General features: G+C 42.2%; 2 protein-coding genes across 2 annotated transcripts in view; both read right to left on the bottom strand.

The window, feature by feature from the left end:
• The window catches only part of cdc27 (cell division cycle 27), a 364,243-nt gene that overhangs the window by 197,381 nt on the left and 151,208 nt on the right, over window positions 1–15,654 (bottom strand). The window lies entirely within an intron of this gene.
• The window catches only part of crhr1 (corticotropin releasing hormone receptor 1), a 148,832-nt gene that overhangs the window by 77,947 nt on the left and 55,231 nt on the right, over window positions 1–15,654 (bottom strand). Inside the window, exon 3 of the mRNA XM_059553061.1 lies at window positions 7,572–7,622. Coding sequence (XP_059409044.1) covers window positions 7,572–7,622 — 51 coding nt within the window. The remainder of the gene's footprint in view (window positions 1–7,571; window positions 7,623–15,654) is intronic.

Here is a 15,654-nt window from a genome sequence, read left to right on the forward strand (position 1 = left end):
AGGGTGTAGTGGGAACCTTGGGCACGTAGCCTGGCCGGGGCCTCAGGATTACCTGGGAGTCAGCCGGCCCAAACTGTAGGCACGAATCGTCGACCGAAAATGCATGCAGGTCCCCTACCCTCTTGATGGAGGCCAGTGCAAGCAGGAGCAGAGTTTTCAATGAAAGAAACTTTAGCTCAACTGAATGCAAAGGCTCGAATGGGCCCTGCTGTAGTGATTTAAGCACTAGAGACAGGTCCCAAGAGGGTATACAGGGGGGGCGGGAAGGATTTAACCTCCTGGCCCCTCTAAGGAACCTGACGATGAGGTCATGCTTACCCAGAGACTTCCCATTCACGGGGTCATGGTACGCAGCAATAGCGGCAACCTGGACTTTGAGGGTGGAGGGAGACAGCCTTCGCTCCAACCCTTGCTGCAGAAAGGATAGCACGACCGCAATCGGGCATCTTCGGGGGTCTTCTCGGCGAGAAGAACACCACTCAACGAACAGGTTCCACTTCAAGATGTAAGCGTGTCTCGTAGACGGTGATCTCGCCGAAGTGATGGTGTTCACTACCTCTTGGGGTATAGGTCACCTAGAACCTCCGCGTCCCGTCCAGGGACCAGACATGGAGTTTCCAGAGGTCTGGACGCGGGTGCCAGATGGTGCCCCGTCTCTGAGTCAGTAGATCCTTCGTCAGAGGAATTGGCCAAGGAGGGGCTGTCGCAAGGAGCACTAGTTCGGGGAACCAGGTCCACATGGGCCAATACGGCGCTACTAGCAAGACTTGCTCCTTGTCCTCCCGGACTCTGCACAGTGTCTGTGCGAGAAGGCTCACTGGGGGAAACGCCTACTTGCGTAGGTCTTAAGGCCAGCTTTGTGCCAGAGCGTCCATGCCGGGAGTTCCCTCGGTCAGGGAGTAGAACAACTGGCAGTGAGAGGTCTCTGGAGAAGCAAACAGGTCTACCTGAGCGGCTCCGAACCATCTCCAATTCAGCTGGACCGTCAGGGGATGGAGTCGCCATTCTCCCGGGAGCATTGCTCGAGACAGCTCGTCGGCTGTACGACTGAGCAGGCCTGGAATGTGAACGGCACGAAGTGACCTCAGAACCTTCTGACTCCAAAGGAGGAGGTGGCGAGCGAGTTGCGACATGCGACGGAAGTGCAGACCTCGGAGGCAAATACACATTGATGTACGCAACGGTCGCAGTGTTGTCCGTTCGGACCAGCACATGCTAGCCTCACAAGAGACCTTTGAGATGGTTCAAGGCAAGGTGTACTGCTAGCAACTCTAGGCAATTGATGTGCCACTGCAGCTGCGGGCCCGTCCAAACCCCTGAGACTGCATGCCCGTTGTACGTGGCCCCCCAGTCGGTGGTGGAGGCATCCGTGTAAACCACAGCATGCCTGGAGATCTGCTCTAGGGGCACCCCTGCCCGGAGAAATGCAAGATCTGACCACGGAGTGAGGGTTTGGCGACAGGCCGGTGTAACTTGGACCCGGTGAGTGCCGCGCTTCCACGCCCACCTCAGGACTCGGCCATAAAGCCAGTGCTGGAGCGGTCTCATATGTAATAGGCTGAGCGGTGTAAGTGCCGCCACGGCCGCCATATGCCCCAGGAGCCTCTGAAAGAGTTTCAGTGGGACCGCTGTCCTGCTCTTGAACGTATTCAAGCAGGCTAGCACCGACCGCGCACGTTCCTCTGTGAGGCGTGCTGTCTGTTCGACCGAATCCAACTCCATATCGAGAAAAGAGATCCTCCACGGGAGTTTGCTCTTTTCCGAGCTGACCTGAAGGCCCAACAGGCTCAGGTGCCGGAGCACCACATCCCTGTGCTCGCACAACTGATCTCGATACTGTGCTAGTATCAGCCAATCGTCTAAGTAGTCGAGAATGCGAACACCCTGCTCTCTGAGAGGAACGAGAACTGCCTCCGTGACTTTCGTAAAGACACGGGGAGACTGAGACAGCCTGCAGGGCAGGACCTTGTACTGATATGCCAGTCCTTCGAACGCAAACCGCAGAAAAGGCCTGTGGCGCGGAAGGACGGACAAATGAAAGTACACGTCCTTCAGGTCGATCGCTGCAAACCAATCTTGGGGACGGACGCACCCGAAAATGCGTTGCTGTGTCAACATTTTGAATGGTAGCCGATCGAGGGCCCGATTCAAAACTCGCAGATCCAAGATCGGTCGTAACCCACCGCCTTTCTTGGGTACAATGAAGAACGGGCTGTAAAACCCCATCCTCATATCGGCTGGAGGGACCGGCTCTATCGCGTCCTTCGCCAGTAGGACTGCGATCCCTTCCCGCAGGACAGGGGCATCGGACGCTTTCATTGTAGTGGAGCGGACACCGCAGAGCTTGGGGGGGAGCCGGGCGATCTGAATCGCATAGCCGAGGCTGATGGTTCGCAGAAGCCAGCGAGACGGGCTGGGTAGTGCTGACCAGGCGCCTAAAAACCATACAAGCGGGACCAGCGGAACCACAGCCGTACCCGCAGTGGGGCAGCGAGGTGGAACACAGGGACCCAACTCGGGCGGCTTGTGAGCAGGCCGGAGTGTGGTGCGAGTGTGGGGTGCAGGGCTCACCTGGTTCCACGGGTTGGCAGAGGGTACGTGAGTAGGGCCTTTGTTGACGCTCTCGAACCGCCCGCTGCTGCCATCTGGCGAAGGAGGAGGATGAGTGAGGTCCGGAGCTTGGCCGTGCGCAACTCTCCGTGCCCTCCTGGGACCCAGAGAGGAAGAAAACTGCTCTCCTGTCGAGATTCCCAGATTCTCCGCCTGACCCTCCTCCAGGGGAGGGAGAGGTGCCTTCACCATCCCCCAGAAAGCAGCTACCTCTCTCCGGGTCACCCGGCCCGGGGCCTCTTGCTCTTCTGCTCACTGCCAAGTTTGACGGGGGCCGGGACGGGAGGGGCAGCCTGCCTGCGCCCAGCTCCACGGCACCACTTGGAGGCTGCTGCAGATGCGGCGTGTGAGCGGGGGCGGATGCAGGGGGCTGCCCTTGGCGACGAGCAGGCTGGGGCACTGCGGCCGGTGGGCGGGTAGATGCAGCAGCTGCCCGCCAGGGCAGGATGTGTCGGATCCCCTCAGTCTGCTTCTGGGCAGCAGAGACTTGCTGGGCCAAGTTCTCGACTGCCTCGCCAAAGAGGCCGGTCTGGGACACAGGGACATTAAGAAACCGGACCTTGTCGGTGTCCCTCATGTCTGCCAGACCCAGCCAGAGATGGCGCTCCTGGATCACTAATGTGGACATCGCACGACCCAGGGAACTCGCGGTGACCTTCGTCGCTCAGAGCGCAAGGTCAGTGGCGGTTCGGAGCTCCTTTAGAACTTCCGGGTCATGACCACCCTCGTGCAGGTCCTTCAGTGCCTTAGCCTGGTGCACCTGCAGTAACGCCATGGCGTGTAAGGCGGAAGCAGCTTCCCCGCAAGCCGTATAGGCACTGCCGGTCAGACCAGACGAGTGCCTACAGGCCCGGGAAGGAAGCACCGGGTCTCCACGCCAGGAGGAGGCGGACTTAGGACACAATTGCATCGCTACCGCCCGCTCCACCGACGGGATTCCCGAATACCCCTTCGCTGCACCGCCATCGAGGGTGGTGAGGGAGGAGGAGCCCACCGGCCGGTTTCTGGCAGTAAAAGGTGCCATCCACGACCTGGTGAGCTCGTCATGCACTTCCGGAAAGAAAGGCACTGGGGTGGGGTGCTGAGAACCAGCGCGCGCCACCCCGAGAAACCAATCATCCAGCCGCGAGGGCTCGGGACGCGGTGGAGGATTCCACTCGAGCCCTACCCTCTCGGCGGCCCGGGAAAGCATAGCTGACATTTCGGGGTCCGACTCAGGCCTTGCCACCGTCCCAGAGGGCAGCAGCACAGCCGAATCTTCGTCCGACAGCTCTCCCTCCGATGCTGAGATCGACATCCGGTCGGGGGGAGGCCCACTGGATACCACTGGTACGCTTTTAGAGAAATTTGCTCTTTAGGAAATGCTCTTTTAGTGCTGAGGCGCACAGGGGAATTGGCCGTTTGCAACACGACAGGGGTAATGCAGCCTGAAGTGTGCAATCCACTCGACACAGGAACGACCGCCGCTGAAGCGCCGTCTCGCCAACACACGGAGCTTCCGAGAGCGTGCTGAACTCGTAGTTCACAGCAGACACAGTTGAGCTGAGCCATACTAACGCTCGGCTCCGAAGCGAAAAGCTGGTATGCATTGCACCTGCTGCCCTCTTATACTCACGCAGTGATCAGCGGCAGCTGGATGCAATAATTGCATGCCAATGTGCATTGGCTCGTTTAGTTTACACTCGAAGTAGAATGGTCTATCGAAGCGATATCCCATATTCGTCGGTCACCGACGTGGCGTCGAGAGTGACCGACTGAAAGGGAACGGAATTTACAGTTTAAAGCGGAATGGCACGGAATTTGCCAAATTTTGAATGAATTGAATGAATCAAAAATAGGTCATTGTACTTACATCAAATCACGATATGGACTAATATCTGTAAATATTAAGCCTGAACAGTCTATTTAAATATGAATCCTGCATGTTCTTCGTGTCTCTGTTAATGAATGGAGCAGAAGCACGACTTCCTTTATCAGCGCGGTGACACACTGGCTGCGTGGCGCAAGCATCTCAGCTGCGTGGCGTGTCCATTTTTAATTCAGCTCCCATGTTAACAGGTTAGAGCTTGCAGACTGCCTGCGTGAGACGCGCGTCCCAGGCGCGTATGCTAGAAACAGAACCAACACCTATTTTTCACGTGACACGCAAGCGTGTTGGAAGCGTTTTCAGGCAAACTAGAATAGGAAAATATGTTTATGTCATTTTGTACACAAATACATATTAATTCATGACATTTTGATGTTTGAAAGTCTATAGGTTGACATAAATTCAGAAAGAAATGTAATTAAAAAAAATAAATAAATAATTATCGATTTTCAAATATTGCACCTGTCAAATATAGTCTATTTTGCCGTCAATACTGTTGACGGTGTCCTTTATCAGTAGGCTTTATATTTATGCTTAACATGAAGGTGTAGGTGTGTAAAACAAAGTTGAAATAGACAAGAGCCTGGTCTGTCGGCGGCCTCCCTCTATGTCACCTACAGCAGCAGCAGCACACCAGGCAAGATTCTGGTGCCATGCAGAAAAAACGCCACGCTCACGCCACGCAGCCAGTGTGTCACCAGCACACACTGAAGCGCGCGTGACGCTCGCGGTAATTTCAGCGTCTGCTGTCCCACTAAATAAGGACGTGAACACATGAACAACATCTCCAGAACTGCTCTGACAGTCACTTCATGAGCATTTGACCGTTTGAATTAAGTAAAACTAGCACATCATCACATACACAGAACTGTAAAGGTTCGTCAACCTGTCAAAATAAAATTCCAGTGTCCTGACATTTTATCCTACCCGTCAGATTTTCCTACCCGGGTTTACTGCGCATGCGCACATCAATATCGCTTCAATATAATTACGCAAAAACACATTTTATCCGATTACTCGATTAATCGATGGAATTTTTGGTAGAATACTCGATTACTAAAATATTCGATAGGTACAGCCTATATATATATACATACATAAACAAGCTTTATATAATTTTTGAAATAATGAAAATTTGTTTGTGTCTGCTTATTTTATTAATCAGTGTTTCAACCATTAAAGAATAAACAGCATTTTCCATATTTAATTTCTGGGTTAAAAAATGAAAAACGAATGGACGCAAAAGTACACAGACCGTTTTTGTCTTTTTTAGTATTTTTTGTGTATTAGTATTTTTTTTTGTATTTATGTGTCTATAGCTTTTATTATTTTTTATTTCAGCTTTAGTTAATAATTTTAGTTATTTTCGTTACATATAGTGCACTGAATTATATCAAATTAAAATATAAAGTTTAATTTCAGTTAATGTTTCAAGTAACATTTTATTTATTTATTTACTAATATTTTAGTTTAATAGCTTCTGTTTTAGAAACCCTGGAAAATAATAAACAGAAGACAATAAATAAAAGTAGTGATGCCACTAACTAGCTATATATTTCTGTAGCATGATTGTAGTTTAGTTGTTTTAATTTATTTTTTATGTATAAAAAAAAGAAAAAAAAGAAATTCACTTTTTACAGTGAAATAGCCCATTCACACCAATAACTATAACAATAACTATATTAGCATAGCACACTAACGATACATATAAGAGGAAAAAATGTTTTCAAATTGATAATCAGTAGAACCATTATTGATAATTGAGCAACAATAATAACTGATAAGAACTGAGCAACAAATCAACATTAATGATTTCTTATGAATCATGATCTATAGTGCAGAAAATGCTGTTTTTCCATCAGAGCAATAAATTATATTTTAAAATATATTCAAATAGAAAAAGTTATTACAAATTGAAATAATATTGCACAATATTACACATCTATTTTTACTGGGTTTTGATCAAAGTGCAGCATTACATTGAGTGTAAGCATACAGGGACTCCTTTCAAAAACATATATTTTTTTTAAATAAAAGAATAAATGAAATGAAATAAAAGAAAATATGTATTGTTGAAATGCAGTGTTATTTATTGGTAGCTGAAAGCATAATCTGATTAAACAAAATATTTATTAAACAAACACTGAAGATAATGTGCAGAATTCTGTGACTGGTGTTCCAATATTCGATGATAATGCACTGAGCTTTCCGCTACATGCACAGAATCAATACTTACCGTTTTAAAATTGAGTCAATCAGCACAAAGTGTTTCCTATTACATGCGCAGGAGATCATTTAACACTGGCTATTTTCTATGTGGTTTCTCAGCAACGATCGAGTCTTATGTTTCCTAAAGAAATGTTATTTCTTAAGAAACTGGAGAGTAAACATATTCAGAGGCTCTGGTATAAGCACTTAAGGCTATTAACGGTGATGGCTGCATGGGAGGCACGTGGGATTCATGAAAATGGTTTCAGTTGGATATCTCTTTATCCATCTTTATCTCTGTGGCTTTTTTCTATGTGTTTGTGTGAGCTGCAGGGCACACTCGTATCATCTGAATTGGCCTCTTTTCCAGAATTCCAGAGTTTTTTTTTCACACATTTTTCTTATAAACAGAGAGGATCTGTGGAACCCAGTAGAGATTAGAAATTGTTTTAAAAAATTTCTTAATCTTCCCTTGAGACTTTCACATATATGTCTTAATCCACTGCATTCTGGGTACATTTCATTACAAAAAAAAAATTATAATAATAATAAATACATTTGACCATGGGATCTGTTTGACAAACAATGGAAGACATAGGTTGTGCTTGCGAAACCTGTTTTATTTATTTATCTATTTATTTATCTTGTTATTCTATTGGCACAAAAATTACATCTTTCCATTTTGGAATTTACTGTTTTGTTATTTATTATTAAAAACAGAATCTCTAGTGCATGATATCATGGCCAAAATTTATTGCAGCATCTGAAGTAATTTCACATGCTCAAAGCCTACACTAAATATTTTTTTGGGGATATCACTGTCATGACCACTGGTTGAAACACTGTGTTTCTGTTTGCAATTTGTCATATCGAGTTGTAAACTGACCTGTAGAATTGGTGGGACTAGACGTCTGATTCCACAAGATCAAAGTGCGAGCTGGGAACAGAAAAGAGAAGAAGAAGAAAAAAACATTTATCAATCTCATACATCATTTTTTTTCTGATTTTAGTTCACCCAAAAACGAAAATGAAAAATGAAATTGAAAAGAATACGAGAATACTTTTTGTTCGCAAAGAAAACAAAAATAACTTTATTCAACAATTTCTTATCTTCCGTGTAAGTCTTTGACGTACTTTCATGACAATACCATGCATGTGTGTGGTGCTGCTGACGCAGAAATCAGCGTAGAAACCAGATGCGCTGTGGAATAGATTTTACGGGTTTGGAACGACATGAGGGTGAGTCATTAATAACATAATTTTATTATTTGGGTGAACTAACCCTTTAAGGGTTTGGAACGACATGAGGCTGAGTAATTAATAATGACTTTCATTTTTGGGTGAACTGTCCCTTTAAATAAATCCATAAATAAAAATTTTAATAAATGAAATAAATGCATTTTTACAGTAATAATTTTGAAAAGCTAACAAAAAAATGATATACAGTAAGTATTACTTTATCAGCATTATATTATTATCAGCATTTCCTGTGCAGAAATACATGTATACTGCAGTGCTTCATACAGATAATACAATCTCATACACAACCTTCTCCAGGTTTAATGGCTTGAAACACCATATATTGCTCAATGACTTGTGGATGATGACAATCCTGGCTGAAAGTGTGACACTTACAAATGCTCCCACATTCACTTTTTCTTTCATCTCAACACAAGCTGCCATCAGATTTACTTTACAGCACATATTTCTGGGTTTCTTGCTGACAAAAGATCAAAGCCTGCAGATGATATCTATGCAAATAAAACAAGGAAGACAAAATGTTGCTATAGCAGACAAGGCTGTTTGTATAATATAATATAATATAATATAATATAATATAATATAATATAATATAATATAATATAATATAATATAATATAATATAATATAATATAATATAATATAATATAATAATTTTATTTTTTGTGTGTGATTCTTTCTGCAGGTAACATTATTACACCCATAGGTTGTGATAAGTGACAAGTGAGTCATTGAATCAATTACAACCAATTTGCTCAAAAGCTAAATAATATAATAATAACTGTAATAATCGTGCCCCCTGACCTTTATGTATATACAGAAATATCTCTACCATCAGAGTAATTCAAGCTTGAAGTACTACATGGAATGCATTGGTGTTTGAAAGTTGAATTATACTGTTTATTTGACACTGTGTCTTTAATAGAGTGCTGGCAGTACCAAGAAAAAAAAAGCCTGTGTGAGACTAGTGTCTTTAGAGTTACAAATGACCTGCTCTTATCATCTGATCGTAGTTGTATCTCTCTATTAGTGCTATTGGATCTTAGTTCTGCGTTTGACACTATTGACCACAGCATTCTCTTGAATAGACTAGAAAACTTTGGTGGCATTAATGGAAGTGCATTAGCATGGTTCATATCATACTTATCTGACCGCCATCAATTTGTTGCACTGAATGAAGAGGTATCATATCGATCACAAGTGCAGTATGGAGTACCTCAAGGCTCAGTACTAGGGTCGTTACTTTTCACGCTTTACATGATACTCTTGGGAGATGTCATCAGGAAGCATGGTGTTAGCTTTCACTGTTATGCTGATGATACTCAGCTCTATATTTCTTTGAGACCCGGAGAAACATACCAATTTGAAAAATTAAAGGAATGCATAGTCGATATAAAAACCTGGATGAGGAGTAATTTCTTACTGCTAAATTCGAAAAAAAAAAAACAGAGGTGTTAATTATAGACCCTAAAAACTCTGCAAGTAATAACCTAGAACCGAAGGTTTGATGGCTGTTCTGTCATTTCTTCATCATCAGTTAGGAAACTAGGTGTGTTATTTGATAGCAATCTTTCCTTTGAAAGCCACAATTCTAGCATTTGTAAAACTGCATTTTTCCATCTCAAAAATATATCTAAATTACAACCTATTCTCTCAATGTCAAATGCAGAAATGTTAATTCATGCGTTCATGACCTCAAGGTTAGATTATTGTAATGCTTTATTGGGTGGTTGCTCTGCACGCTCTAGCGAGTCCAAAATGCAGCAACTAGAGTTCTTACTATAACCAGGAAGTATGGCCATATTAGTCCTGGTTCTGTCAACACTGTACTAGCTCCCTATCAAACATCATACAGATTTTAAAATCTTGCTTATTAATTATAAAGCCCTGAATGGTTTAGCACTTCAGTATTTGAATGAGCTCTTATTGCACCATGGCACCTGGCTTAGATATAACACTTACACATTTTTCATTTTCAAATCCGTTAAAGGATTTTGAGGCTGCATTTATTAGGAAAACCGGAACTGGGAACACTTCCCATAGCACACAATGTACTTGCTACATCGTAAGAAGAATGACATCTACACTAATATTAGTCTGATTCTCTCTTATTCCAAGGTCACCGTAGCCACCAGATCCAGTCTGTATCCAGATCAGATGGTCACTGCAGTCACTCGGATCCAGTACGTTTCCATCCCAGATGGTGGATCAGCACCTAGAGAGGACCTCTCAAGCCCTGAATGTCAGCAGAAACCAGGATAACTAGATGAGCCCCAAAGACAGATCCTCAATATAGACCTTGTCTCCTAAATGGCCATTAGGACAAGACCACAGGAAACAGATGATTCTTCTGCACAATCTGACTTTGCTGCAGCCTGGAATTGAACTGCTGGTTTTGTCTGGCCAGAGGAGAACTGGCCCCTGACTGAGCCTGGTTTCTCCCAAGGTTTTCTGGCTTGCTTAATTTCACACTTAATTTCCAGCGATATCATCGACTTGCTTGGACAGATACTATTTAAACTGAACTGAGCTGGATGATGACATCATTGAATTAAATGATGAACTGCATTTTTGCTTTATTGACACACTATTTTCCTGTTTAATGCTGGTCAGTTGCTTTGTTACAATCTATATTGTTAAAAGTGCTATATAAATAAAGGTGACTTGACTTGACTAGAAATGAATTCGGGTCATTTCAGCAGAGATCTGAACAAAGCCACTGAGCATCAATATAATTCATTGTTGTTTTCACCAGATATTTTCAGATATTGGGCCCTATCATACACCCGGCGCAATGCGACGCAAGGCGCAGCGCAAGTGTGTTTGATAGTTTCAGTCCGGCGCTGTTCGCTTTTTCCCGTCCAGCGCCACGTCGTTTAATTAGCGAATGCATTGCGCCCATTTGTGCACCCATGGGCGTGCTGTATTGCATGTATGGTCTAAAAAATAGGTGTGTTCAGGCACATTGCTGGCGCATTGCTATATTAAGGAGCTGAAAATACACTGCGCCATAGACCAACTCAAACTTAGTCTAAAGTCGGTAGAAAATGCGCCTCTGGGCGGGTCCACAGTGCGCGTTGACTTTGCTTATTACACACAGGGATGCGCATCACACAAACATGCCAAATATTAAAAACAAAAGGATTACAGTGTAAAAGAATATTATTGTGTACATAAATATAAAAATTTAATGATGGATAGTCATTGCATGTATTAGAATTAGGCTACCTATTTGCTATTCAGCATATTACTACTTATAATGATGAATGAAATTGGCAAATTAATTGAACAATCGTGCCAATACACACACATATATATTAACTGACTCATCGCGCGGAGCTATTTGAAAGCCTGCACTGCTACTTCATCCCACGCCTTCTTCACCTCGGGAAGCTTTGGTGGATTCCTGCTTGTCCCATACATGATCTGCTCGCATGCTTCAACTTCGTGCACGAGCAGATCGGTTTCTTGCTTGAGAAGCGTTCAGCTTTTCCGCCAACAAATTCTGCCATGTAAATAGCGATCTGCCATGGTGCGAGCGCATCTCGCTCTTAAAGGGCATGGGAGATGACACTCTGATTTGTTTATTGAACGTTACGCCCATTACTTATTAAGAGAATAGGGACAACCCATTCCAAAATCTTGGACAATTTTCCAGTCGTTAAAATATCAAAATTGGATCTGCACCTTAGCTTTGATAATTTTGGATGTTTAAAACAATTACTTATAGACAAAGTGAACAAATAAGAAAAAAAAAATATGAATCAAAATGATTCTGAGAATCTTTTTAATTGTAAAATACTTTGTTTGTCAAGCAAATAGCATTTGAATCTTTACTATAGGGATTTGTGCACCTTTTTTATCAAATCTTGGTTGAATTTGTTTCTCTATTCACTCTCCTGTCTGCTGTTCACCGAGATAAAACAAGCACACATCTATTAATCTTCTACTCACAAAAGCAATGGACAGTTGCTCTGGCTCCATGGCACTGAAGCAGAATACAAACACACACACACTGGAGCAGAACAACCCAAGCTAGCATGTCACTGTGTCTGTTCATCCTCTGGCCCGGAAATAACAGGTGAACGAACGGGGATATCGCTGCTGAATAATTCATAATGTATATGAGCAGCTCTGCTCTCAAAGTCTTTTCAAATCGCAGAAACGCATGTGCAAAACAATGAATTCTCAGTACCGTGCCATTAACATATTCATTCAAAAATGAGGTCCCACCCTGCGGAATGAAGTTTGTTTATTTGGCAGCACAATGAGGGTCACTGCTGTTCCTACAAATGTAATTTATCCTGACATCCATGTTTTTAGATTTTATGGGAACAAAATTCTGCTCAGGAAATAAACACATATGATATGACTTGCTTTATACAAGTTACTACACATCTCTCTCTTGGATAGGATCGACTGTGCTGAAAAACTGTACTCATAGTTTGAGGTTTACTTTCATAAATTTCTCAAAACATCTGCTGATCTTAGCATTGGAAAAAACATAATAATGGACACTGACCAATAATTGTGGCTATAGTATATGGCGATACAGCAAAATCAACTCTAAAACAAGGAGGCTGCTTAATAATTATATTATAATGAATAGAATTTGAATTATTTAACTAATCAGGCTATAACCTATTGACTAACTGCTAAAATGCTAAAATGATTTTCAGCTGTATTATTAAAGGAGCTATGTGGAGGTTTTTACTTAAAAAAATCTTTAAGATAGAGTTTTCATTTGCACATGTATGAGCCAACCATGATGTAAAAAAAGAATGACACCTCGACTGTCCACCACGGTTGCCTCTATCAGCCTGTAGGCTCAATTTTGTGTGGAGGAGTCGGGCCCGAATTGGCGCGAAAATTCACAAAATGTGACGTCATGCGCGTTCTCGTCTACTTGGGCTTACAACCGTTCTGCACGCAAGCCATTATAGTAAGCAGCGGCAATAGTGTTTTCAAATGGACTCTGCAGATGGAAAGAAGCAACCAGCCTCCAGCACAACTCAGACACCCACGGACATTCCTCGTAAGTAAAAAAAAAAAAATAGCGTGCGCACTGAGAACGAGCATGAGACTGGCTGCAGTTCCTCTAACGGCCACTGGTGTCAGTAACGGTTAGAAATTTCAGAACCTACGCAATGCTCCTTTAAGCAATGAGAATCATTCAATCAGAATTTGAAAAGGGCACTTATTTAATGCATATCCATCGGAACATGGCTTGTACTGAAAATAAAAAAACTAAACATTTGCGATCACACATTTTTTTTTTCACGTAATTTACAAGCATATCTTTTTTTATGCATAACCTACTGCACTTGTTACAAGACTAAGTTTAAGTAAAATACATAAATGGGATGGGTCACTGAAATGCATAAAATGCATTTAAATTAAGACGATAATAATAATAACAAATATTAGAGTTTTATTTCTTATTGTGTGATTAATTACATATTCTATGAAACTCCACATAGCCATGATAAAGAAAAACAAAGTCATTTGAAAATAAAAAAATACATGCTACTTGTACTTCAGTGTTATTTACATTGAGTGGGCTCAGTATTAGTTAATCACAGCTTTGTTGTGAGAACCCTGGTCTTTACACATGCTTGGATCTGTGAATTTTAATTTCAGAATTACGTCAATTATAGCTACACAAACAATCATAAAATGGCACACGAAAGAAATCTGATCACTTCAGCTCTTGATATTTTATAGGTAATTATACAAAATATGACCTCCAGGAGACATGACCACCAGTTTTATTTTCACAAACAATATTTCAAGCTGGTTATGTCATGGTAATCTGAGTCATGGTCATGTTAAATATTTGCATTTGCATTAAATTTAAGTTTCAGACTTCAGTCGATCAAATGTATTCCCTTGGCTAAATAAAATATGTTTCATATTATAGTATGGTTGGTGAGCTGAGTTGACCTGCAAATTTGTGTAACTGCTCATACAAATTACAATTGTGTATTTATTAACATCATAAATTAATTACTAAATGTAAAAAAAAATATTTATTAATTTAATATAATTTCAGCTGACAAATTAATTTGAAATAACCCTGCTTCTCTGTTCTACAAAACTCGGGAGACCAGTAATAAATGATAAAGCTCTTGACCTGTCCTGATACAAACACAAACAGCACCTTGTAAAACAGCAGGCTGTAATCAAAGGTCAGTTTGTTAAATGACTCTTAAACTTCTCTTCGTCAAGACTCTCAATTAGTATCACTAAGGTTACCACAGACAAACAAATCAGGAAAATCCAGTTAGCCAGAAACACTTGATTAGTCAATTGCACTTCAAAACACAGGCCATTTTAGCTACTCTTTCTCAAAGCACAGTGTTTACCGCCAATTTAAGAACTAGACGGTACAAAACTCTGCGTTTACAAACTGTCCAAAACAATCTCAAAGACATAGACACTATAAAGAATCAAAGCCAAAGAGATAGTTTCTGGTACAGAATACACACAACATATCCACCCTCATCTGTCCCGAAAGACAGCATAACTTGGCATAACTTGAAAATCAATTTTCTTTGAAAGAGCAGGCTACATTTTTGGACCATATGACAATCATTTCAGATGCAGATATTCAAAAGATGTTTCTATGTGGTTCGGGAGGCCAGATTTTCTCATGAGAGCACCTAGGAGGGAAGGTAACATTCAACATCAACTGTCTCTTTGCGTCGATACTGAGCATGACAGATGCGTTGAAGGTATTACTCGGCATTTCCTAATCATCCCCACGGGGACCTGCGATCCCTAGACAGCCACATTCCTGGCCTGTTTTCCTTCCTTGTGATGCAGCACATGCAAAATTGAATCTTAGACTGGTAGACACAGAACATCTATTAAAAACTTTTCATCATTCAGCTCAGCCAATGTGAGTTTTTTATCTAGTGATATTACACAACATTGACTCCTTGTGAGTTCACAATTGTTGCGCTGGCACCAGCAGGCTTTGTTGCCGCAGCTGCACTGGAGATTAGGGGTTGAATTCCACAAGACTTGTGTAATCATATCATCACTTGATCGAGCCAGTGTAAGGTTTTGGGTTTACAGGCATTAAGGACAGATTAATTATCCGTTATATGGCGAGCATTTAAAAATACGATGTTTGGTTTCATCTTGGAAAATCTTATCTGAAATCACTCACAGTTTTATAGTTGTGTTAATGCTGCATGAAGAAATACGACTGTAAGACCTATCAGATATTTGACAACTGCAAATAACTGCAGGTTTAACCAGTGAGCTATTGACTCACCGAATGGTTGTAAGGCCCTGTACACATATATAGTTCAGTGGTGTAAACTTGATCCATTAATCTGTCTACCAGATGGATTAGCACGTGTCTCTTTTAAAGAGGAAAGCCACGGTAACTTCACCGTGTGTGAGAGATTTACTCTTTGAGGTTTTAAGGAGGCATCATTTGCCAGATTTCACACCAGATTGGTCTCAGCTGGCCTGTTATGAATATCTGAACATAGGTTCAACTTTTCAGCAAAATATAATATAATAAATGAGGTAAAGAGTGTGACTCACGCACCACGATTGGTCGATTATGTACAATACCTGCATGCTATTGGTCAATCTATTTTGGATGTTATATGTGGACAATATAAAATTTTTGTAACAAAGTTAGCACTTTTTAGCTAACATCTAACATGTTAAACTTGGCATTCATGCTTCTA

The sequence above is a fragment of the Carassius carassius genome, chromosome 1 (assembly GCF_963082965.1).
Source record: "Carassius carassius chromosome 1, fCarCar2.1, whole genome shotgun sequence".
Classification (NCBI taxonomy): domain Eukaryota; kingdom Metazoa; phylum Chordata; class Actinopteri; order Cypriniformes; family Cyprinidae; genus Carassius; species Carassius carassius.